General features: G+C 31.1%; 2 protein-coding genes and 1 long non-coding RNA gene across 5 annotated transcripts in view; all 3 read left to right on the top strand.

The window, feature by feature from the left end:
- Positions 1–668: 668 nt before the first annotated feature.
- On the top strand, positions 669–6085 carry LOC130669919 (uncharacterized). Of its 3 annotated transcripts, none has more exons than XR_008990287.1 (4): positions 669–1307; positions 4610–4957; positions 5048–5263; positions 5930–6085. It is a non-coding gene; the product is annotated as an uncharacterized LOC130669919 (long non-coding RNA). The 3 variants fall into 3 exon arrangements; XR_008990289.1 differs by having other exon boundaries at positions 1293–1307; positions 4784–4957; positions 5930–6084; XR_008990286.1 differs by lacking the exon at positions 669–1307 and having other exon boundaries at positions 3813–4957; positions 5930–6082.
- Positions 6086–8212: 2127 nt separating this feature from the next.
- Positions 8213–12997, top strand: LOC130669901 (unconventional prefoldin RPB5 interactor-like protein). Its single transcript, XM_057473054.1, has 6 exons — positions 8213–8546; positions 9664–9913; positions 9989–10138; positions 10789–10933; positions 11028–11814; positions 11888–12997. The coding sequence occupies exons 1-6, from the start codon at positions 8487–8489 to the stop codon at positions 12023–12025; spliced, it is 1530 nt and encodes a 509-aa protein (XP_057329037.1). The 5' UTR covers positions 8213–8486; the 3' UTR covers positions 12026–12997.
- A 5867-nt stretch (positions 12998–18864) lies between these two features.
- The window catches only part of LOC130669853 (probable G-protein coupled receptor 158), an 87862-nt gene continuing 82318 nt past the window's right edge, over positions 18865–24408 (top strand). The window contains exon 1 of the mRNA XM_057472984.1: positions 18865–21014. Within this exon, the coding sequence (XP_057328967.1) occupies positions 19475–21014 (1540 nt within the window). The 5' untranslated portion in view covers positions 18865–19474. The remainder of the gene's footprint in view (positions 21015–24408) is intronic.

Raw genomic sequence — 24408 nt, 5'->3', positions numbered from 1 at the left:
CACACTATTTTAAAAGACCCAATACAAATCCTAATCTCACAATACTTTTATTTAACAATATTCAAATAATAATAATAATTATAAATTTATTAAAACTGACACTCTGCACGTGGATTTAAATGAGATTTTAAATCTCCGTACTCAGATTACGCATCAACTGTCACTTTAAGTTACATTTCATTGGCTTGCTTTAAATATATGTCAACTTTTTTATTTTTTACTGCATGTAATTTTGCATAAATTTTTATCTAATGATTAAAATTTGAATTTTTGAATTTACTGTCACCAAAAGTTAATCTTAACGTAACGGAACTCACGGGTTTATTAATTCCCGAAGACTCTTACGCGTGATTTTATACTCGGAACGTAACGCATGTTCCCCCTACACGGACTCTATGAGTTTCTTTCACATCGACGATAATAAATCATCATATTCATAACGATCGTTATTAATTAGTTTATAAATTAACCACCACAATCAACTAAGATAACTAAATTAATTACGAGTACTAGTACGAGTAAATAAATTTAAATCGAGTAATCTCATTACATTAAGTGACGAGTAATTTAAGTCGCAGTGACGAGTAATGCAAGGCTTCTATAATTGAGTTTATCTGATTTATCTAATGGTAATCCGATTTGTATTTTTTTTTTTTTTCAAATTTAAATGCAAATTATTGACGGACAGTTAAAAATTAATTATCGAGTCCACGGATATATTGTTTGTTTATTTATTCAACAATAAATATATATGTATATAGACTTATAAGAGTCGATGTGCAAGATCACGACGGCGTCACAGAGCCGTCGAAGCAACATTCCAGGGACGTTTGTCGTGTCGTCCACCTCTGACAAATAACAAAAAGTAATTAAATTTAATTTAATTTAGTTCAATTAAATTCAGTTGACTTATTTTTTTTATATATATTTTTTATTTTATACCTTACTCTGTTTTCTTGAGCTTTTCACTTTTAGAAAAAATTCCTGAGAGAACGGTCCCGAGCGAATCGTCAGACTGTTGAGGTATTTAGAAAATTTTTAGCGGGATAAAAAAATAAAAAAATGTATTTTAGATTTCTAAATTTTACTTGAGAGATCGGGGATGGTTCAGTTTGATTTAAACCACGTGCGTAAAAACAAAACAAATGTCTGAAGATAAATAAGAATTAGGGGACAAGTGAAAAATAAATAAAAATAAAAATAAAAATAAAATAAGACAAATGTTTGAGAGTGCTGCATTCCTTGGTACAGAGAGTGGATGCTGCATTCCAGGGACGCCCGATGGTTCGTCTACCTCAACGAGGAAGGTACTCATTGTAATTATAATTACAATTGACAGATTTTTTATAAATAATACACAGTAAAAAATATTGTGTATCTGTGTTAAAAACGGTCCGTGTTAAATTTTTTGTGTTGATTATTTTGTGTCAAATCAACACAATTCTTTGTGTTACTTAAAAATTTTCAATCGATCTCCTATTCAACACTTTAAAAGTGTTACCTAGTACAAAAATCGATATTATCAACATTTATTAAGTGTTACTTTAAAATCAACACAAAAAAAGTGTTGAAACGACAGTTGAATTGTGTTAAAAAAAATGTCTTCCTTCTATTCACGCGGGAAGCGCCATTAAGCATCAGTTTTGCTTGGTTAGATTATTTTTGGGACATTTATTTTCAATTGGACATGAAAAAATTAAGTTGACAAAGTTCATGATTCGTATAGTTTAAAAAAAAAAATACATAAAAAATTGCATCTGTAGCTTTTTTATTTTTCTACATGCGCATATTTTTATTTTTTTTTCGTAATTGATTTGTTGATTTAAAATTTCAAAAATTGTTGACTATCTGCTAACTCTAGGATCATGTTTACTATCACAAAATAGTTTAATGTTAAATAATAATTGTTAACACTTTTGATAACCTAAAAAAATAATCCATGGTACAAATATAAAAGTTAACATTTTTTTTGTGTCACCATTAACATTTAAAAAGTGTTGAAGTTACTTCTTATATTACTCGAATTTTGTGTTTAAATTTTAACACAAATTTTGTGTTTAAATTAAACACAAATAGTCTGTGTTGAAAAATAACACAAATATTGTGTGGACCGTTTCTAACACACAAATTGTGTTGATTTTAACACAATATTTTTTACTGTGTAGCGATGACGGTAAGAATAATTTGAATTAAAAATGAATGGCGATAAATAATGGGATGAGTGTCAGTGGCGAATTGAATTCTGCATTGATAATTTAAGTAGCAGTACAAGAGTGAGAGTAAGAATAAAGAGTTTGTGAGCTGATGTTTAAGAGGACAAATGGGAGAATGCAGCCTGGCGCCAACGCACACTATCATGTAAACTGGGCGCCTCGCGGACGATCGCGCGTAACGAACGTAGACCGTCATGACACGCGCCCACCCTCTTCACTTAACCGCTACTCGGAGTTACGCAGCAAAAAGTTGTGATAAATAACGGGTTTATAAAATAAATTAAAAGTATAAGTCCATCGGCGACTACACTCCGATACTGAGCAACTTACATTACGGTTTTACTACTTTACACACTTATATTACGATTAATAATACATATATAAATATATCAACCCAACCCTCACCACTCACTGGCACTGGCACTGCCCACGAACCCAAGTTTCGAGCCAACTATTTGTATTTTTATATTTATTACAGTTCAGACAGACTCGGATTGTCGGGCTGTGGTGGTACATATGAGAAAAACTTAATCTCTAAAATGCTCTTTATTAATCGAGACAAATATATATGAGACGTAACTCCCGGCAAATTTATTTTTATTTTTATTATTTTTTACTGATATTATCGTTATTCGTTTATACGCCTTTTTATTACAATTTCTTATCCCTGGCGCCTCGATGCCGGTTTTTTCTGCTACTGTATCGGTAGCTTGTTTTGTTGTTTTTTTATTTTATGTTTTATTACGACAGAATATTATACATTCCATGAATTCCTTTTGAGAAACACCAATCTATTTCTTATCATTACGTTACCTTTGAATTATTTTAATTTACTGGTTCCGATAAAATTTCTCATGTAATTTCTTTGAAATCTCAAAAAGTTACCGCGAATTATGTAAACCTACGGCCTGACCATGGCGCCCAAATTTTTTAGATACCAAATTTATCTATTTATGTTCAGAAAATTTGTGTTTGTGACAACAACTAAATGACTTCTTTCCCAAAATATTTAAAAAAAAAACAATTTTTTGATCTGTTAATAATTTTGACTTCTGCTTTGTAGCAATACCCAAAATTTTGAAAAAAAACGATAGTCTGTACCTTAGAGACATTATGCACCCGGGTCAAAAATAAAACTTGATTCAGGCCCGCTTCGGCTTATTTTCTTTTGAAGTTATCGATTTGCCGACGATTTTTTGATAAAATCTCGACTTTTTCGACTTGAATTTAATTTTTTTAAACTTTTTGAACTTTTTTCATCTTAGTTTTAACTTATTCGTCTTTACTTTGAGCACTATAGTCATTCACATTACTTTTTACTTGCTAAACCAAGTCGAAAAAAAATCATTTATTCGCCTTAATTTCGCCTTAATATATAAAAATTATTTCACCTTAGTTCTGACTTTTCGACTTATAATTTAAGTCGAATAAGTCTACATCAAGTCAGTTTCGACTTGATTTAGACTTTTTCGCATTACATTTTAAGTCGAATAAGTCTAAATCAAGTCAATTTCGATTTGATCTTGACTTTTTCGTCTTAAAATTTAAGTCGAATAAATTTAAACCAAGTCAATTTCGACTTGATTTAAACTTTTTCGTCTTAAATCGTGACTAAGTAAGCCATTTAAGTCTAAACCAAGGCGAAAACTTAATATATTTCATACCTCCGTAAAAAAAGTCGAGTTTGTCTTGTGAAAAACGGCTCCAAATTTCGACTTGTTAAACAAAGTCTAAATCAAGTTTTATTTTTGACCCGGGCAGGTAGAAAAAAAAATATATAAGATTGAAAGTTAGGTTTTTGTCTCGGTAATAAATATTGAATCTGCATCGAGGCGTCAGGCGCCGATCTACAGGAGACGCGATACTTCCTGCATACAAAACGCGATACGCGTATTAACACTTTTTACAAGGCCTAAGTAAACTTTTACTTGGCTCGGTACCTGATGACGACACAATTGACCACTGATTTTAAAATAAAATTAATAATGAAAACAACCGATCTCTATATTGAGTTCTCCCCGTAACCCAGAGCCCAGGAAATAGACAATGGACGTAAAACAAGAGCAGTTCAATTAAATCTAGCGATACAAGCTATTGGCGCCGACAAGTCGCATTCTATATCTATATCTTGTCAGTAAATATCTCTCGGAGATGATGACTTATATATATTTTCTTGGTTTTTTTCGGTTGACAAACAAATTCTTCCCTTTTCGACAAAAGTTCAGTCAATAACTCAAGATCGAGATAACGATTGGTTGGGTTTTTTTAAATGGACCGTGACTAAAAATAAACACTAGTTATTTTTGTGTTGGGCATTACTGGACTAGGATAATTATAATGATTTATTTTTTTACAAGGCTAGAGTATTTTTTACTTTTTTTTTTTAAATTCCTCAGCCGGCAATTAGGGAGCAGTCGGATCCTCAAGAAACAATTAGTGGGCCTTGAGTTTATGGATTACCGCATTTTTTTCATTTGCAATACCTGTTTTTTTAACAACTATCGTTAAAGGACTCGTTTTTAGTCCTCGTCAGTTATTTCGATGTTTTTTTTTTACAAGTTTCCTTATAGATTTTTGTCGAGTTTTATTTTAAAATTTAAAATGTTATAAATTATTTAAAAGTCGTTTTAACGATCATGATAATAATAATAATATTGAAACGAGTTTCACTTGGAGGGAGTTGTTCTGAACAGTAACATTTTGTCTCTACAGTCTCGAAAATCTTTAAACCTGATCAGACAGACGTGAGTATTCATCCACTTATTTAGACTTTTTTTTAACAAAAAACAAGATTTCAAGTGGCTAATTTGGTTTTTTTTTTTTTTTTCTCAAAGAAATATATTTATTATTGAGATGATTAAATTATTGATGATAATGTGGATCGCAGTATCACCTTTCGAAGCAATCGAGAATGACAAACTGTCGCAGTGGTCATTCGAAGAAATCGGCTGCAAGGGATTTTATGATAAGAAAATGTTTGAGAGTCTAGACAACGTTTGTCAAGAGTGTCATAGTTTATATCAGGAATCAATCGTTTATAATACGTGCAGGTAAATATTTATCGATATTATTCCACGTGTACAAAAACAATTTTTCAAAATGTCCTAGAAGCGTTCGTTGACGTAGACTTTGACATTTTAAAGAATTTCGAGTTTTTTTAAAATTTCTAACAAAATATTCTGATATTTTGACTCTACCCGGGTGAAAATATTTGGCCGAAAATAGGCCGAAACAGCTTAATTTGGCCGAAATTTGGCCGAAACTATAAAATTTTATTGCAAAAGGCCGAAATTTGGCCGAAAAATTTTTCATGTTATTAAATCGGCCGAAAAATTTTTATTCTTTATAAAGAGGCCGAAAATCGGCCGATATTTGGCCGACAAATGTATCGGCATTTTTTCGGCCAGAATATATTTGTTTTTCAATAAAATTATCGCAAGTAAGAATCTTTGGCCGAAAACAGGCCGAAATTTGGCCGATATTTGGCCGACAGTTGAATCGGCCAATTTTCGGCCGAGAATAAAAATTTCTTTTAGAATATTTTCACCCGGGTAACACAAAATTTTGGTTTTTATTCGTTCCTAAAATTTTTGAAAATTTCAATTTATAGTTCGACTTTTCTCAAATTTTTAAATTCATTATGAAAAATATTTTGGAAGTAACTTTTTTTTGTATGAAAATAGTAACTCACTAATTGTTTGTTTGTTCTATTACAGAAACGATTGTTTTACAACAGAATATTTTCGAGACTGTCTAGAAACATTGACCTCACACACTAAAACCGAGATAAGCGCTTTCAAAATAATGAGTAAACGATTACAAGGTTACGAATAATACTCTTATTATTTTTTATAAAAATTATAAATAAATATATCACTCAATATTTTATTTAAAAATCAACATTGTTTTTTATTTTATTACAAATTTACTTTAATTATTAAATACAAATTAAACTGTTTAAAATTCCCGCCATAATTTTCCATGGCCAATTGAACTAATAAGATTTCCTAGGATTTACATCATTGCTCATTTCGTTATTTGTTCGCTGCAATTTAAACAATCCGAGCCCACAAATGATTCCTATTTTCGCAGCAACAACAATTTTAATGACTTTTGAAAATTTGATCCCCATGTTAAGTCTAAAATAAAATATATGCTTATTTTTGAATCCTAACCTGTAAATTTGTTTTTTTTTTTTATATTTTTAACAAACTATGGATATTTGATTGTATTATAAATTATTTTATAATTATTAATAAATATATAAATATATGGATAAATTTTGAAAACTTACAGGAGTAGAAATTTTGCCGCAACTGATTTTATTATTTAAAATTATAACGATAAAGTAGGAATGAGTACATACAAGAAGAGGAATTACATTGACCTTGACCTTGACCCAAGTGATTTGAGTCTTATCTTAAATGCAGAATTAGAAAAATAGAGGGGAGAAATTTCGGGCGGGAATTATTTAATGGCTTATATATATAATAATTACTTAATACTATAGATATTTTAAGTATTCAAATTATTTTTCATGTATTTCTTAGAATTAAAACCGTTATTTTCTAATTCAAAATCATCCCTGGTGGAAATTTTTCGGATTTTTCTCTGAAAAACTCTTTAGAACTTTAGAATTGAGTTTTGCAGAGAAAAATTCGAAAAATTTCCACCAGGGATTCAAAAAAAATTTTGCAGTCGTTATTTTTATTAAAATAAATATCTATAAGAGATTTGAATTTTATATACATTAATTATTTATTTAGACTTTTACTTTATGGACTGAAGTATTGACATGAAGTTCAAAATTCGACTTTTTGTTTGTTTTTATTGATAACTTTAATGTCATTGATATTTATTTTTTGGCAATACGGCGAGCAAATAATTAACATGTTTTCATCATCACGGTACACGTGATTGTAAACAACCGATGCATCCAAGTATTTTTGGGCTGATGAGTCGCGTTTGTGACGAATGCTCTTTGCCGAAAAAACTTTTCGGCAAAGATATGGAGCCATGTGTAGGTAAATTAATAAATAGTTTACTTTAATATAATTTATTTCACGTAGATCCTAGATCTTATACGTAATTTTTGGGGTTTCCTTATAGAAAAAATTGTTTTTCTAATTACGTAGTAAAAATGTGCATTGATTTAATGAAAATAAAAATAAAAAGCTGAGGAGAGATATTGAGGAAATGGAATAATTATTTTTATGAACCAAATTTGTAAAAGTTTACACAGTATCCAGATTATCTTGTAAGAGAGCAATTGAAAATTCAAAAAATTGCGGTAATTTGAATGGAGGTGAATGTAGCAGACATCAGACAAATTCAAAATTATTAATAATTAGAGTAAATAATTCAATAAATAAAATTTCAAAAAAAATGCGCATTTGAAAAATTTTTAAATTAATGTGCATTTTTTTTAAATTTTATTTTTTTAATTATTTACTCTATTTATTTATAATTTTAAATTTGACTCAATGATTGTGAATGTAGCAGACATCAGATAAATTTAAAATTATTAATAAATAGAGTAGATAATTATTAAAATAAAATTTTTAATAAATGCGCAGTTAAAAAATTTTGAAATTAATATGTGCATTTTTTAAAAATTTTATTTTATTCATTATTTACTTTATTTATTAATAATTTTGAATTTGTCTGACGTCTGCTACATTCACACTCATTAATTTCAAAAATAAACAATTAATTTTTTTTTATTTTGAGAGGAATCAACAAGAATAATTAATTAACTGCTATGTCATTATTCAAATTACTAAAATATGTAAAATTTTGATAATTCAAATTGAAAGTGACAGCTGTCAGAAAATTTGAAAAATATTTTGATTTATTTGAGCTATGAAATTTATAATTGAAATAATTTCTAGAAATTACCGGGCACTGGTAACAGTGACATCTATTTTATCAATAAACGACATATACCAATATATATAGTATATATAAATATATAGTATATTAAAAATGAAACAGTTATTTTTTATATGTAACCTAAAAATCTAAATTACCTCCCAAAAATAATTACAATAAATAAATAAAATAAATACGTACCTTGTAAATTATAAATAAAATATTTTCTTACAATAATAATAAATATATAAACTATAGAAATTAACTAAATAATGTTTTATAAAAAAATAAATAAAGTGTTGAGCTGAGGGTTAGCCGGTAAATAATATTTTTTAAAATTCGATTTTGTAGTTTTGTAATTAAAATAATAAACAAATTTGTTATTTAAATTTTTAAATAATTATGGAAAATGTACTGTCAGAATTCAGTCCCCAACAATTGTTCAATAAAGTTCTTTCAGAGGTAATTATTCTTATGGTCATTCAATTATTAATTTATTCAATTGTTTTATTTTTATGAGGGTGAATGGAGCAGACGTCAATTTTTCAAATTTTAAAATAAATTAATCAAATTTAAGGAGTAAAAATAAAAAAATTCATATTTTGATAAATTGAAAATCCATATGCGCATTTTTAAAAAATTTCATTTTGAATTAATTGATTATTTAATTCAAATTTATAAATTGTCTCATGTCTGCTACATTCCCACTCAATGATACTGAAGTTAGCAGACGTCTAATAATTTTTGGATTTTATTTTAGATGATCCTGAAGTTAGCAGACATTCAAAAATTTTTGGATTTTCGTATTTCAAAAAATCAATTGTAAAAAAAAAAATAAAAATATACACATGTAGAAAATTTCAAAAACTACGGGTGCAATTTTTTCAAATATTTTTTTTTTTATCTTCTCTCGTCTAAAAAAAAAATCCAAAAATTATTAGACGTCTGCTAACTTCAGTACCATGATTTAGACAGTAAACTGTAAAAAAAAAAAATTTTTTTAAATTGCATCTATAGTTTTTTAAATTTGCTACATGTGCGTTTTTTAGTTTTTTTTTTTTCTAATTGGTAAAAAAAAAAAAATCCGAAAATTTCCGATTGTCTGTTAACTTCTGGATCATTCCCACTCATTAATTTTTTATGATACTGAAATTAGCCGACGTCTAATAATTTTTGGATTTTTTTAAAAATGATAAATTATAAAAAAAAAAATATTTTAAAAAATTGCACTTGTAGTTTTTTAAATTTTCTACATGTGTATATTTTTAGTTTTTTTTTTTTCTTCAAATGTCACTGTCAAAAAAAAAATCCAAAAATTTTTAATTGTCTGCTAACTTCAGGATCGTAATTTTTTATGATACTGAAGTTAGCCGACGTATAATAATTTTTGGATTTTTTTTTAAATAATAAATTGTAAAAAAATTAATATTTGAAAAAATTCCACCTGTAGTTTTTTAAATTTTCTACATGTGCATATTTTTGGTTTTTGTTTTTTTGTAAATGATTTGTTAAAAAAAAAATACGAAAATTTTTAATTGTCTGTAAACTTCAGGGTCATAATTTTTTTTATTATTAACAGAGATTGAAAATAAATAACGAGCAAATAAAAACATGGAACGATTACAAGAAACGTCACGAAAAAGTAATCGAAGGATTGGAAATTTTACCCGGAGAATTATCACCGAATTGTATGGTACCAATCGGGAAACGGGCACTGATGCAGGGAAAATTAACTCACACCAATGAAATAATGGTTTGTCTTGGCGATGGTTACTTCGCCAAGTACACTTCCGCTCAAGCAATCGCTCTGTGCAATCGTAGAATTAAAAGTAATTATTATTTTATCATTTATTTTTTCATGAAATTAATTTATAATTTGAAATTTTTTACTTTTGTTGATACAGAAGCCGATGAAATGCTGGAGAATTTGAACAAAGAGCGTAATTTGTATGAAATGCGTAAAATGATTCCCGATTGCTTTGATATATTTAATAATGACGATAAGCGAGAGTTTAATGAGCATTGGGACGATAAGAAACTTGACGAGTGGAGGCGTAAGTTTGTGATTTTTTAAAATTATTCTACTCGGAGAAAAATGGGGATTAAAAATGTACGAATTTTAATTTTGCGGTCGAAACTTTAAACAGGAAGTGTCATCAAAAAATTATTATACTGTACTATAATTATTATTCTGAGCTTCTAAAACTTATATATTTTCTACTGTATTTTTTGTTTTTCACACATAATTTTTATTACAATTTATCAATAAGCTTTGAGTGTTAAATCTCTGATAGTTGGCGAGAAACTGGCATCAAACTAACAGCCGCAACTAGATGCCAAGTTGGTCACAAAAGACACTTTCTTCGAAAGTTGATGGCAAAAGTTGCCTTGAATTTTCTCAGAAACCTGCTTTCGAATTGCGACTCTTCCCTGATGTCAACTTTCTCAAAAAGTTGGCGGTAACTTGTAGCCAAAAGTTGCAGAAGCTAAAGTTGACGTCAAGTTGGTCGTAAAATAATGAATACCAATTTTTTTACGAGCAACTCGTGCTATCAGGAATATTTTAGTAGTCCAGCATAATATTTTTTTGGCGGGTCGATTTCTTGTTTAAAGTTTATTTGACAGTACAGTAAAAATTCGTTGATTATTTAAGTCCGTTTTCCTCCATCTAGAGCTCAGTGGTTTAATTTTTTAATTTTTTTAGGCGAACACAGACAACGTGAGAAAGACTTCAGACAAAAATTACGCGAGTCGAAGAAAGATAAAGTTGAAATAAAAACAGAGGATGACTTATTCAAGAGACTTGATGCCTTAGAACTTCAGGAAGAACTAGAAGATGAACTGAATAGGTATTCATTTTCCTTAGATTTTTTTTTTAATGACTGGTCTAGGGATTGAACATGAATTTTTTATTAATTAAAAAAAAATGTATTTATTTATTAGATTAGAAGAAGAAGATGACGGTAACGCATTAGAAGACGATGAGTATTACGATGAATCAGAAGTTGATTCAGAATCTTATTCTTCAGATTATTCAGAGGAAGCGACAAATGAAATCCACGAAAAAAAATCATCTAAAGTAAATTATCGGTTGCAAGTATTAAATAATGTAAATACGGGTAAATTAAATACTTATGGTACTGAGGACAAAGAACAGGAGAGCCGCAGTAACGACTGTCGGTCAGATGCTCGCTCGGAAGAAAATCACATGGCGACTGATGCTCAGGAAATAAGTAGTACAAGTAAAGATTTAAATTTATTAGCGGAATCAAAAAGCGTAGATGCTGAAGATGCTAAAAAGCCAGACAAGGTCAAGGTTAAGGAGAAGAAAGTCGCGTTCGCGGAGCCCCAGGTTAAATATTTCAGCAACGAAGAAGAGATGGAGGTGAGCACGGACAAGAGACGGATTTCGGTTATCGAACAAAGACTGTACGAATACTCTAAAGAGGACGATGACTCCGAGGACGAGAGCGATGAAGACGATACCATCAGAATTTATTTCAAACACTCTGATAGTCTGCCCAGTATACCAGTGTCCGAAGGGGACGAAATCGTGACTCCCCGAGATATTTACAAGACGATTCCTGGGCCTAAATCTATTCTGAAAAAGACGCCTGATTTTAATAAGAATAGTTGTGATAAGAATAGTATTAATGATAAGCAAACTCGGCTGACAAATGATCTTGGGGAGAGCGACGAAGACCTCGAGCACGGCTCCGTTTATAATAATGTAATTTTTTTAAATTAATTAATTAAATAATCAGTTTAATTGCTTTGTATGTTAATGTCTTGTGTGGTTGCAGGTTGTTAAAGAGATTAAAGAACATGTGCCAGATGAAGTAGTTAAAGTTGAGGAGGTCGCTGTTAAACCTGTTGAAGAGCCAAGGCAGACAAAACCAGTTAGCAAATTCAAATTGGAAAGAGCTGGACTCAGGAAATAATGATCATCATTTTAATTACGGGTATTGGATCTGTTTCTCTATCGATTTTACTGAAAATAAACAGACTTTTTTTCCCGACTGTTTCAGAATTTTTTAAAAATTAATTTTTTTTTTGTCTGAATGCCATCACATTTGTGGTAAATCAAATTTTCTATTTCTGAGTGCAATCAGAGTTTGCAGGGAAGTCTACAGTTTCCTTGGCGCCGCTAAATGATTGCGAATTCTTGTCGAACTCGACGAAATGACTTTTTTTCAAATAGCTGTAACTTCTTCAAAAATTGACTAATTCAGACGTTTTTTTTTTTCAAAATTTTCCTCTTTGAATCGACTTTCTGAATAAAAATATTAAAAAAATTAAAGGTGTCAAAATCTATGAAATTTTTTTGATAAAAAATCGAATTTTTTTCAAAAATTAAGCGATATAGAAAAATTTTTGACCAGTGATTAAATTATAAAGACGGAAAAAAATATTTATAAGTCCGAATTTAAATGAATAATTATGCTGACTGTTACATATATTAATTAATAAGCTAAAGAAATTTTTTTTTATCAGAGTAATTAAATTTTTCTTGGGCATACTAAAGTATTTGCTTAGCCCACTTGTTAAATATTGGCTCTTTACTTGAATACTCATTTATTTTGTTAACTGGCGTTGTTTGAAGCCCAGTATTTGAGGAGATTACCAAGTTAGCGTAGTGAATTAACTGGGATTTTCAAAACTCAATAGTTGGAATACGATTGTACCGCAAAAGAAAACGTTTAAAGTTTATTAATCCAACACTGCCTTGTTATTGATAGAGATTTTCAGTAAAATCGCTTCTGACAGATTCGAAACTCCTCATTATATAAATAAATTGAATTTATTGACTACATTTATGAGATTGTATATTTTATTTTTTTTCTTCTTTATTATTTAAGATAATTATATTTTTATTACAGCAACTTTTAAATATAAAATAAAATGTTGATAAAAAATATTGAGTCGAAGGTATTTTTTTATTTTACCTCCGTAGGAAATGAATAATTTAAGTGGCCGGTCAAAGAAAAAGGTTGATAGTTAAAACATAAGTACAACTTTAGTGTTTTAACTAAGCGGCATTACTGCAACTTACTTTCCTTTCAACTTCCGTATCACTCATTCTAACTTTTATTTAAGTCTCTTCAAAAAGTTTAAGGACTCCCCAGAGTTACATCAACTTATTTTTTGGCTCCAACCAAACCAAGGACTTTTTTTTTTTAATTTATTAGCGTTAACTCAGATAAAAAAAAAATTTCATCTTGAGGTTTTGTGGAAAATAAATCATTCATATTTTTTTAGATATAATTTTTATCAAATAAAATTTATAATTTATTTTTTTTTGCGACTTAGATTTAATTTTTAAATAAAAATTATTTACTGCCATTTTATTTTTATTTACAATACAAAAAATTGGGAGGATTTCCTTCGTCACTCGGATTTCTGGAGTAAAAAAAAATTACTTCGTATACGGAGTCAATAGAGAGTTTGTTTTTCCAGGAGTAATTTCGGAGTGATCTGGATTTTATTTAAATCCGCATTCACTCCGATCCAGAGTTTTAATATTAACCCTTTCCCGGCTCGGAGTATCGGTGAGTCTAGATGTGAGTCATGTGGGGATAGAGCCAATTAAAGTCCGTTGTAAGGCTGTATGAGTGAATGTTTAATTGTGGTAGTGTAGACAAGCGCCCCCTACCATTTTTCCGACCCCCTCTAGAAAACAGACTATAGCTCTCTAATTTTAAAAATAAGACGTACGATTCAAATGAAAAGTAGGGATTCAAGGTCGACTGGAAAGGGTTAAAAACTCCCCGGAGTGAATTTAACTCCAAAGGAATTAAATAAATACACACTCATCTACTCGACATTCACTCCGGATTTAATCCGCGTTCTCTCCCTCGATTTTTCAGTGCAGAAATACATCCGCTAAAATAATTTAAAATCAATCTATTAATATACAGTCAGAGTAATGAGATTTTCGTGTTCGAATATGTCAATTAAGATTATTATAGATATGTCAATGTATATGATTTATTGCTAATACAGACGTTGACATCGTATTTAAAATAGAATCGAGTGACAGATTCAAAAGCTTAACTCCATACTCGGATAACAATTTCATAAATAAATTTAATACGAAAGTCTAAAATGAAACTTTGACCCATTAAATTACAATCTGAATGAAATTCTTAAACTAGGAACCGTAACATTATATATTAATATTGAAAAATTCCCGAACCGGTTGAGCAATGCGTCAAAGTAAACACTAAATTTCGAACAAAAATACGAGCTCTGGACTTTGAAGTTCGCTTTCTGAAAGTGCTCTTTGATATTAAAACCTTTGACAAAGATACATATCAGTGCTCCACATCCACACGAGCTATCCAGGAATGTTCCCTGTGGCCAGAAGATAAACGCAGCTATAATATTTGACCAGCGAAACCAGAGATGACGGTACCCGCACGAATAGACAACATGTTTGTTGCATATTTTATACAGAAAATAAGTACCGACAAATTTAATACTTTTGGCTCTTTTTTTTAAAAAACTAAGGAAATTGTAGGAAGCTTTTGCTTGACTTTACTCGTTTCCAACTAGACAGAAAAAACTCTTTTTACTGCGAGTTTCGTTTTTCATTAAAACGCCATCAATCTATTATTCAAATGTAACATGACCTCGTACAGATCGAAATATTACCGGCCGGTATTGAATTACACAATTATTGCGTTTAAATTTATTTCTGAAATAAAACTCCATTGAGGTTGGCTCAAGGGGCGTTGAGAGAAGGGCATAGTTTCAGGAGTCACCGCTAAGCGGCGTATGAGCGCACAGACTTTTCCTCTTTAGACAGATGTCATCAACCTTTTAACAGCCATTCAAATGGACATTTTTTTATCATTTAATTCTATAGTTACTGATGCACATAATGTGTGCAATATGACTCTGCTAACAGAACATGTCAAACAAATAGCTATACAATTTTATGACTTTAAACTTAATACTCATAATATTTTAAACAATGTATGTAAAATAAGGAAATCCCATCCTTCCCTTAAATATAATCTCCCACAACAATTATGTATAGCTTAATGTAAATTTTTGTAGTCTTAAGTATTATGTATTGCATAGGGTTTTTGTTAAAAATTTTTTCCCTGAAAATTCGACATCATTTATCTAGTCATACTATTATATAAATTGTAAAAAGACCTTATACTGGGTAATGTTTTCGATAAACGGGAACCCAATTGTTATATTACTGTTGTAAATTGTAAGAACCTACAATGTACTATTCGATGTTGAATATACTATTTAAACTGAAAAAACATTTTTTGATTTGTTGTTTCCTTCAAACATTCGCTATCTATGTGTGTGCGAATTTCATCATTAACGGTAAAGTTTCATTTAGCCTGGGTATTTTTTTTACTTACTTAGGTATGCGATAGATATCAAGATATCTGTATACAGATATTTATTTTCCTTTATTAATTTTATTTGGCCATAAGACTTATGTTCTCTGATGGCTATAATACAAAAAAATATACGGATTGTTCTTGTAAATATAATTATAAGCATAGAATTTCATCCGAACAAATAAAATCAGATGCAAAAGTGTATGAATTTTAAATCTCAGATTTGGTTTTAATCAAAATCAATACAATTGCTTAAATTTGTTAATAACTTCGCTTGCACGCTGTCAAATTAAACACAAAGTTAGTTTATTTTAATGTGCAAAATTTAGATATAGACAGTATGAAACATAGTCTGCTGCAATAGCTGCTTGTTCCATGTGGATTACAGTGTAATTTGTATGAGGTTATTATAGCATAATTTTTTAAAACCATCCAAAGAAGTAGCCGTTGAAATTGCTGGTGGCAGTGAATTCAAAAAGTTAGTGCCTAATATTTGGAAAGACTCGTGATACATTGATACGTAGAATAGGCGCAATTGGGGCTTCAGTTCTATTTTTGTTTCGATCCTTGCTATATTATGGTTTAATCTTATAAATTATTTTAGCATCTGGTTTTTATTTAACAACAGGATACCGTAATATAAACAACCCAAGAAGTATAATCTTCTTTTGAGCGGAGATAACCAATCAAGATCCAGACATGGACTATTATTTATGATATTTGTCGTGGGTGGACGCCGAGTAATCAGTGGAAATTTATCGAGGGCCAATGGCTAGAACATATGCACTTCCTATATTCTCCATGAGCGGGTGACAAACCTACGGACTTATCGCCTACCGGCGAGTTCCTGAGTTTTACAAAACCGCGCGCAACCATGGGGAATAAAAGTGCATATTTTACTGCCGTAATACAGAAATGTATTAAATTCCATTGTTTCTCATTTATTTATTTAATGTTCTATATATTTCGTTGGAACAAATATTTCAATTATCGTATTATATTAAAGTTTGTTACAGGAAAGTTAACTTTGTACTCAATATCTTCATTAAAACTTATTTAATTCACTTTTATTTTTTTACTTTAATTTATTCAAAAGTTTTAAACAAAATTTAAATCATTTTTAAATTAAATTACGCTCTCGGAAAATAAATAAATTTTTTTTACTTTTAAAATAACAAACGAAATTTTTACGTCCGAGTAAATTTCACATTTCAGTTCGCGATGTTACTGATAGTAAATCGCGCTGGTTTATCACTAAGTAAAATCTCAACAAGGCTAAAATATATAAACTCAAGCAAGAAAACGGAAACCCGGTGGTGAATCCAAAGCAAACGAAATTTAGTTATTTGTAAAAAACTACGAACTGTGATAATGAAGAAACGATCAATAGCAAAGAGATTGATACTAAAACAGCTGATAGCACTCTCGCGCTGATACCAAAAGCTTGGATGCTAGTACAAAAAAATCTTAAAGTAAAGAAGATGATAGAGATAATGGATAACTTTGAAACGCAAGTCCTTCTATATTTCATAAATAATCCTAATGAGTTAATAATTGAAAGAAACCATAAAGCTTTGGGCTCCATTAGAAATTTCATAATTATTAATTACTCCCTTTATCCGGCTTGTGCATCAAATATTGACCGCTACATATATTTTACCACCAATAGGAAACCATGAAAGTCAAAACTAAAAGTGATAACAATATTAGCTTGTTATACTAACTGATAATTATTGTAACTCTAATGTTAAGAGGATTTAAAAATCTATATAATGCATGAGGCTCTGAGTAGTACGAGTCTGCTTTGGCGAACTTTTGGAATAATCTTTTGATGGCATCAGTAATTTATCCAACCATTGTACCACTCCTAACGAAACGTAATTTTGTTTTCATTTTTACGAAAGTGTTCCCCGAGCTGTCTCCCATCTTTGATTTGGCTTGAATAATTAGAGTATCTCTCGGCTCGGGAAAGTAGAAAATCTGTCAGGGGATGAACAAGCGGATAATGGCTTAACCAGAGCTGGGAGTCTGATACCACGGGGGCCTTTCCAAGCCCACTGCGACCAAAGTCTCTTTATTTCCTGAGATGGGAGTAGTGTTTGGTCCTAGAGAGGTAGGGCTCGTGATGGCTGTGGTTAGATACCACGCGCAATGAGAATTTTTGATTATACCTCCGGTTAATGTCTACCTTAGTCCCCGAGTCGAAAAGTTTCAGCATTATTTCAAACTGATTAGGCTTAACTAAACCTTAAATGAAGCTGACTGCGCTGAACTGAACCTTACTTGAAACTGACTACGCTTAATTGAGCCTTAAATTAAACTGTTTAGCCTTTCAGTTAAATTTATTTCAAACTGATCAGCCTGCTGGTGGAATTAAGTTAAAGCTGGATTCAACCTGAATAAGCTTAAGCTTCAAACTGACGTAAAATTTTCAGGCTGTTTTAAAACTGAACAGCCTACTATATAATTGAAAAGACACTGAATTCAAGCTGAATAACCTGTCGGTAAAACTAGCTTAACTTTTGAGCTTATTTTTGAACTAAATAAACTGCTATTTAACAAAATTTAGACTTGAATTGAAACTGCCACACTGTCATTATAAAACACAATTTCGACCTGAAGAACCTTAATTCTGCACTGATTTGAAGCTGATCACACTGCCACAATTAAACATATTTTTAACCTGAAGAGCCTGATTTGACGCTTTTGTCAAACTGAATAGCCTGACTAATTGATTTTATTTTCAAGCTTAATTTTAGCCTGATGGTCCTGAAAAGTGAAATATGACGACCTTTCAGTCTGAGTTCAGACTCATTTTTTAATGTATTTTAAATAGCCACTTTTTATTTTTTTCTACTGTTGGTTATCAGTTTATTCAGTCTGAATTAATGCTGAAACTTTTCGACTCGGGTCGTCACTTGATTATATTTTTTGACTAAGAGTTTCGTCTGGGTGGAAGATGGGGATGCTACGCAACGCGAGTATGCTCAAAAAGGCGAAGTGTCGGCCTCCCGTCAAACGAAGGTGGACTTCGGTCCCGTTACATTAATTTTTATTTTTTACGAGTGTCAAAATTTTGATAAGAATAGCAGAGAAGTAATTTATAAATATGAAGACGGAATCGTATACTTGACGACTATTTTCGAACGGAAAGATTCCCAAAGTTTCTTCATCACATGTACGAGTTGTGCTCGATGTCTATCAAGTACAGATGTTTACGGCGAAAACATAACAGTAATAGTGATAATAAGAATAAAAGTATGTGTACACACACTCGATAGAATAATGTGTTTGCATTGCACGTAAAAACTGGCAGCTGTTTGTCCTAATAAAATATACCGGATAATGCTATGAAGACCTGCGCTTTATCTACTGTATGTCTTTGCGTAGTATTCGCCACCGAGGGTGGTTATATTCATCCCTTCTCAGTCTGGCGCCGCGTGCGAACCTCGTACGAGCTCGGACTCCGTTGCTCTGTCTCCCGAAATCGCTCGATTTATTCGCCAAACCGTTTGTTTATCTCACCGATTTTTTATGGGTTAATTTTTTTAATTCGCTACTAGACAATGATCGAAATAGTCAAGTCGACTTTTAGTAATGGAGTAATGTAATTATGGTCAAAAAATTTATTTTAAGTAAAAGTATAAAATAATAGTCTATTATTGTTGTTATTATTATTATTGTTATTATTGTTATTATTATTATTATGATTATTGAATAGTAAAATGAGTGTGGGTAAATAAATTAAAAGTGTAACATTAGTCACGGTGATTTGTGATCGCTAGGAAGTACGGAATTTCATTTGACACAAGTGTACAAATAGTTTATTTCTGTATATATAATATATATTGAGCAGATAAGTGGCGAAGGAATGAAATGAATCTACCACATGGTACGTTTATAAATTATTCAAGGTCACAATTGACCTTGAATATTAATAATGAAAAATCATTAAATGTCATTTTATAATAATAATAATAATAATAATAATATTAATTATAATAATAATAATAACAACAAACAATGAGTGTCTGTGGGTTTCGGTACTCGGGTGTTGTAATACTTCTTACGACCACGACGTTGCTATCAAGTATCCTCACACTGTCGTTGGTCGGAACCGAAGAGTCTCATCCACCGATTGAGAAGCCTCGAGAGATACTTCGTCATCAGCAGACACACCGTCCGCTGTTCATTGATCGCCGTCTGATTCACGACATCAAGATACCCGGGTCCTGGTTCACTGGGGATTTAAACAACCGAGTGTCCGAAACACTGGATCAGCCCGACTTCGGTAATCTACGAGGGAGAGATAAAACAAAACCGCCCCGGCCAGAGGAAGAGTTTAGACAGAAACAAAAGCTGTATGTGGAGTCGGTTAGTAGTAAAGTGGTCAAGGTGGAAACCCCGAGTGATGGAGGACACTTTCCTAAACCGGAAACGAATGTCGAGAAGCTTCAGATAAGACATGGAAGGTCACGCGGGCACTATGGCAGGTCCAAGAAAATCGAACAAGTACCTGAAATCAAGACAACCTTTTCGCCTCAAGATAAATTCAAGACGTACCTTAATCTCGAGGAGGATTTTATTGACAGTGAGAGCTACGAAATAGACCAGAGTGTCGATCCGATCTACTCGAAATTGGTTGGACCAAACGACACCCTCTACGTGGATATTGACCTGGATTTTAAGGACTCGGTTTACGGAAATACAACAACGCGCGATCTAATTTCAAAGTCACAAAATATTCTTAAAAAGTTTGGAAACGGGGATAAGGAACGTGAAGTGCGTCGAAGTGACTTGTTTAAAAAAATTGATAAACTATCCGACAGAGATGCGAAACCTAAATTCGTTGAAATAGCCAGTAGAAATATAACTTTTGAGAGCAGCACGCGAAAGCACGATGTTTACGGTGTCTTGGTTCATCATCCGACGGAAATAAAGACTTTTGACGAGTTTGTCGAGCGAAATGCCGAGATGGATTACGCTTACGAGGAGTTTAGTAAAAATTTAACTGATGCCGATTCAGAGAGAAAAGTTTTCGACGTAGGCGTCGACGATGTCAAGAGGAAAGTCGATAAGCCCAGTGTGCAAGATGACATTGTCACGCGATTTTTGCGAATAATTGAAAACCAACACTTGTTGGGTGAAAACTGCACTGCGGGAACGGATCTAAATTTGGGCGAGGGTGTCGTAGATCAGTACGCGCAAGAGAGATTCAGATTGGAAGCCAATTTTGCAGTTAATCGAGCGAATATGCTGACGCGGTTGTGGAAATATGCCCCAGAAGTTATGCTGTCTTCTGAGTATTTGTTGCATGCAAGCGTCCTGTCAATGGTGGAATTCGACGAGGACATTTTTGCGGCTGGCAATTGCTACGACAAAATGCAGTACAAGGATCATTGGCTCTATTGTCCTTTCGCGCATCGATTGCCCGATCACGACGGCGTTCTTGTTAAGGATTTGGCTATTGAGTACAAGTATTTGAGCAATAGCAGTGAGTGGTTTTTCATCGCCAGGAAGAATGCCGAGAGAGTTATTGCCAGCAACAACCAATTTAGCCATGGTGAGTTTATTTTTATTTTTTTTAATGAATGCCCGTGCGATAATTGGCGGAGGATTTTTAAAATGCCGATCCCTTCAATGCCTGCTTTTGTTTGATCCGTCGATGTATTTTGAAAATTATGGATAAGCTTTCATAGCTTTCATACGAAAAAAGAGAATCTATAACTGGATGGGCTTTATTGCAAGCACCGTGATACCAACTATAAAATTTTTTTTTCTGTTCAGGGGTCAATTAAAATTGTTATGTTTAATCGATAAATTTTTACATATCTCTGCCTACTATTTTTTATGATCAATAAAATTCAGCCATTCTGAGGTGAAAAAAAAAAATGCATTTTTAAAGCAAAATTTAAGAGCTGGAAGTAAAAAATAGAATTTTCCTCTGGAGAAAAAAAGTCCACGTCAACTAATTGTAACTTTGATGGGTTGACAGTTAAAATGAATGTTCGAAGTTCCGTGAAGATAAAATAGCTTTAGAAGATTCTTTCACTGTAAACTTTTCTTACAGAACAAACGAGATGATCTTTTAAATTTATCGTGTTTTCAAAATTTTATAAGCTTTTCAGCGATTTTATCGTTTGTTATTAAGGGCCTTATTGCTATTAAATTGAAAATTTATTAACACGTCATTTAACCGAAACATTTTCTTATGCTACTTTCTAAAGGTTATTTAGCATTTATAAAAACTTTCCTCGTTACATCCCTTAATCGGGACTTTAGAGCTCGTTGATTTTAAATATTTGCCTCTAAAGTGTGAAACAAAGTTTTGGATTTATCGATTTCTTGCCTCTGACCTTTTGTAAAACCCGTCAAATTTGCTAGGAAATTGTCTTTTGAATTTTTTATGAGGTTTAAATTTCACCCGCGGACGTATTCATTTCCATGTTTTTATTAAAAATTTCGTCATACTGAAATTTCTTCAATCCTTCGAAATTATGAATAAGGGCTCGATACTTTGCGGACTTTAACGTCAACCAAATTTCGAATAACCAAATTTCGAACAACCAAATTTCGAATAACTTCAACCAAATTTCGAATAACCAAATTTCGAACAACCAAATTTCGAATAACGTCAACCAAATTTCGAATAACCAAATTTCGAATAACGTCAACCAAATTTCGAATAACCAAATTTCGAACAACCAAATTTCGAATAACGTCAACCAAATTTCGAATAACCAAATTTCGAACAACCAAATTTCGAATAACGTCAACCAAATTTCGAATAACCAAATTTCGAATAACCAAATTTCGAATAACGTCAACCAAATTTCGAATAACCAAATTTCGAATAACCAAATTTCGAACAACCAAATTTCGAATAACGTCAACCAAATTTCGAATAACCAAATTTCGAATAACCAAATTTCGAACAACCAAATTTCGAATAACGTCAACCAAATTTCGAATAACCAAATTTCGAATAACCAAATTTCGAACAACCAAATTTCGAATAGTGAACAAAAAAATGATACAAAGTAACACAGTCATGTATATATGCCAAAGGGAGTATTGGAAAAAGATAATTAAGCCTTTAGTGACCTGTGCTTTTTCACGTGGTTAATCAATGTTATCAAGGCCGTAAGCACAATCAGATATGCAGTATATGTAATTCCGAGAATAGTTGTATACTGGAATGATAATGGTAATTGTGAATATATATATACGCTAAGTCCGCGAATAATAGATAATATAATCCAAAGTAGTCTACTGTGTAAAGTTATTGAATTCAATGAAATGAAACGACAAATGATAAACTTCATATATTCCATAATAATAATAATTATTATTTCTTTTATCAGAGTTCTGGGCAATAACTTTATTGAATCGGGATATTGAATTCGTAGGTACGTAGATTTTCATTGTGTACCAAACTATGAAAGACATTCGATTTATTATTAAATTTATACATAGACAGATAGACACAAAAATATTTCAGCATATGGATATCAATATTTGCGTTATATGATGGCATCGATATTAAATTTTCTTACAATAGACCGATAAAAATAAGAACACAATAATGTTAATAATAACATTGAGGTCCAAAGGAGAAATTAATATCATCGATAATGATATTGTATTGATAATTATAATACAGACATCGGTTCGAGTTCAATAGAATAATAGAAATCATGTACACTGAGGAAATTAAATATAATAGGAATTACTATCTAGTTATGGTAAAATTTTCTGCCATCAATCCGATAGTACACGGAAAGAAATTTTCGTTAAAAATTACCGTTAAATTCACGGTAATCGTGGGACATAATGCGGCGCTTTTATTTATTACCATTTTCAAATTAAAAATTACGGAAAAATTTATTTATTTTGAGGTTAGAATTCATAAAATTTACCGAAAACCGAATGAAATTTACAGTAGACTACAGTAAAATTTGTTGAAAAAAAGTTAAAAATTGTCTCACTTATCGACAAATGATTAGGTCATGTCATTCGTCCCATGATTACAGTGAATTTAACGGTAATTTTTAATGAAAATTTCTTTCCGTGTACACAGAAAAAACAGATATCTTGAGTCAAGAAAATATTTTTGAAGACAAACGTTTTCGGGAACCAAGTCAAGATTTTCTTGAGCCAAGAGAATTCGTCTTGGTTGGAGAAGATTTCTACTTTATCTGAGAAAATTTAGGTCTCCAAAAAAATTTTCTTGAATCAAGAATATTTACCTTCAATCGAGAATTTTTTTTTTTCTGAGTAGTGAATACTATTTAGATTTATTTATTTATTTAACTGGTCATAGGACAAAGTCCTCTAATGATCATAAGGAAGTATAAGTATAAAATACTAAATACAAAATGTACATTATGATAACAGCGTATAATTACATAAGTTGTTCAAATATTCAAATATTCGGTCTCCCGTTACATTATTTCTTGAGGAAATATAAAAATAAAAATGAGGCTGTATATAAAAAGAAAAAAAATAATAAGTTCAAGTACAAAATACGAATTCAATCAAACTAATGAGTTCTTCTCAAGATTAATAAGATAAATATTCACCATATTTATAATAATTGTTAAAATCTAGATGATTTATATAATCATCTGGATAGTATTCACTACTATCGGATTGATGGTAAAAAATTTGTGTCTAAAGGCGAATTTAGGGGTAGTTGGAAGTGACCTGTCATTTTCGGGTGACATGCGAACCATTTCCGAAATCTAGATCCAGTAGATTTTTTACTTTTCATTTCTTTTTTCTTGTTTTCGATCCACGAAAAACGTTCCGATCTTCAGGTACATTAGTAATTCCCGTTGTATAATTTTCTCAGTGTAGGATGATAATAATGTGAGAAAAAAAATAAATATAGGAGAGCCTGGGGCAAAATGAGACACCATTTTTAACGGAAAACATTTTTTTTCATAAGTAGATCA

This window comes from Microplitis mediator, chromosome 1 (assembly GCF_029852145.1).
Source record: "Microplitis mediator isolate UGA2020A chromosome 1, iyMicMedi2.1, whole genome shotgun sequence".
Lineage (NCBI taxonomy): Eukaryota > Metazoa > Arthropoda > Insecta > Hymenoptera > Braconidae > Microplitis > Microplitis mediator.
The sequence above is the reverse complement of the archived record's forward strand: the minus strand, read 5'-3'. Positions and strand labels throughout refer to the sequence as shown.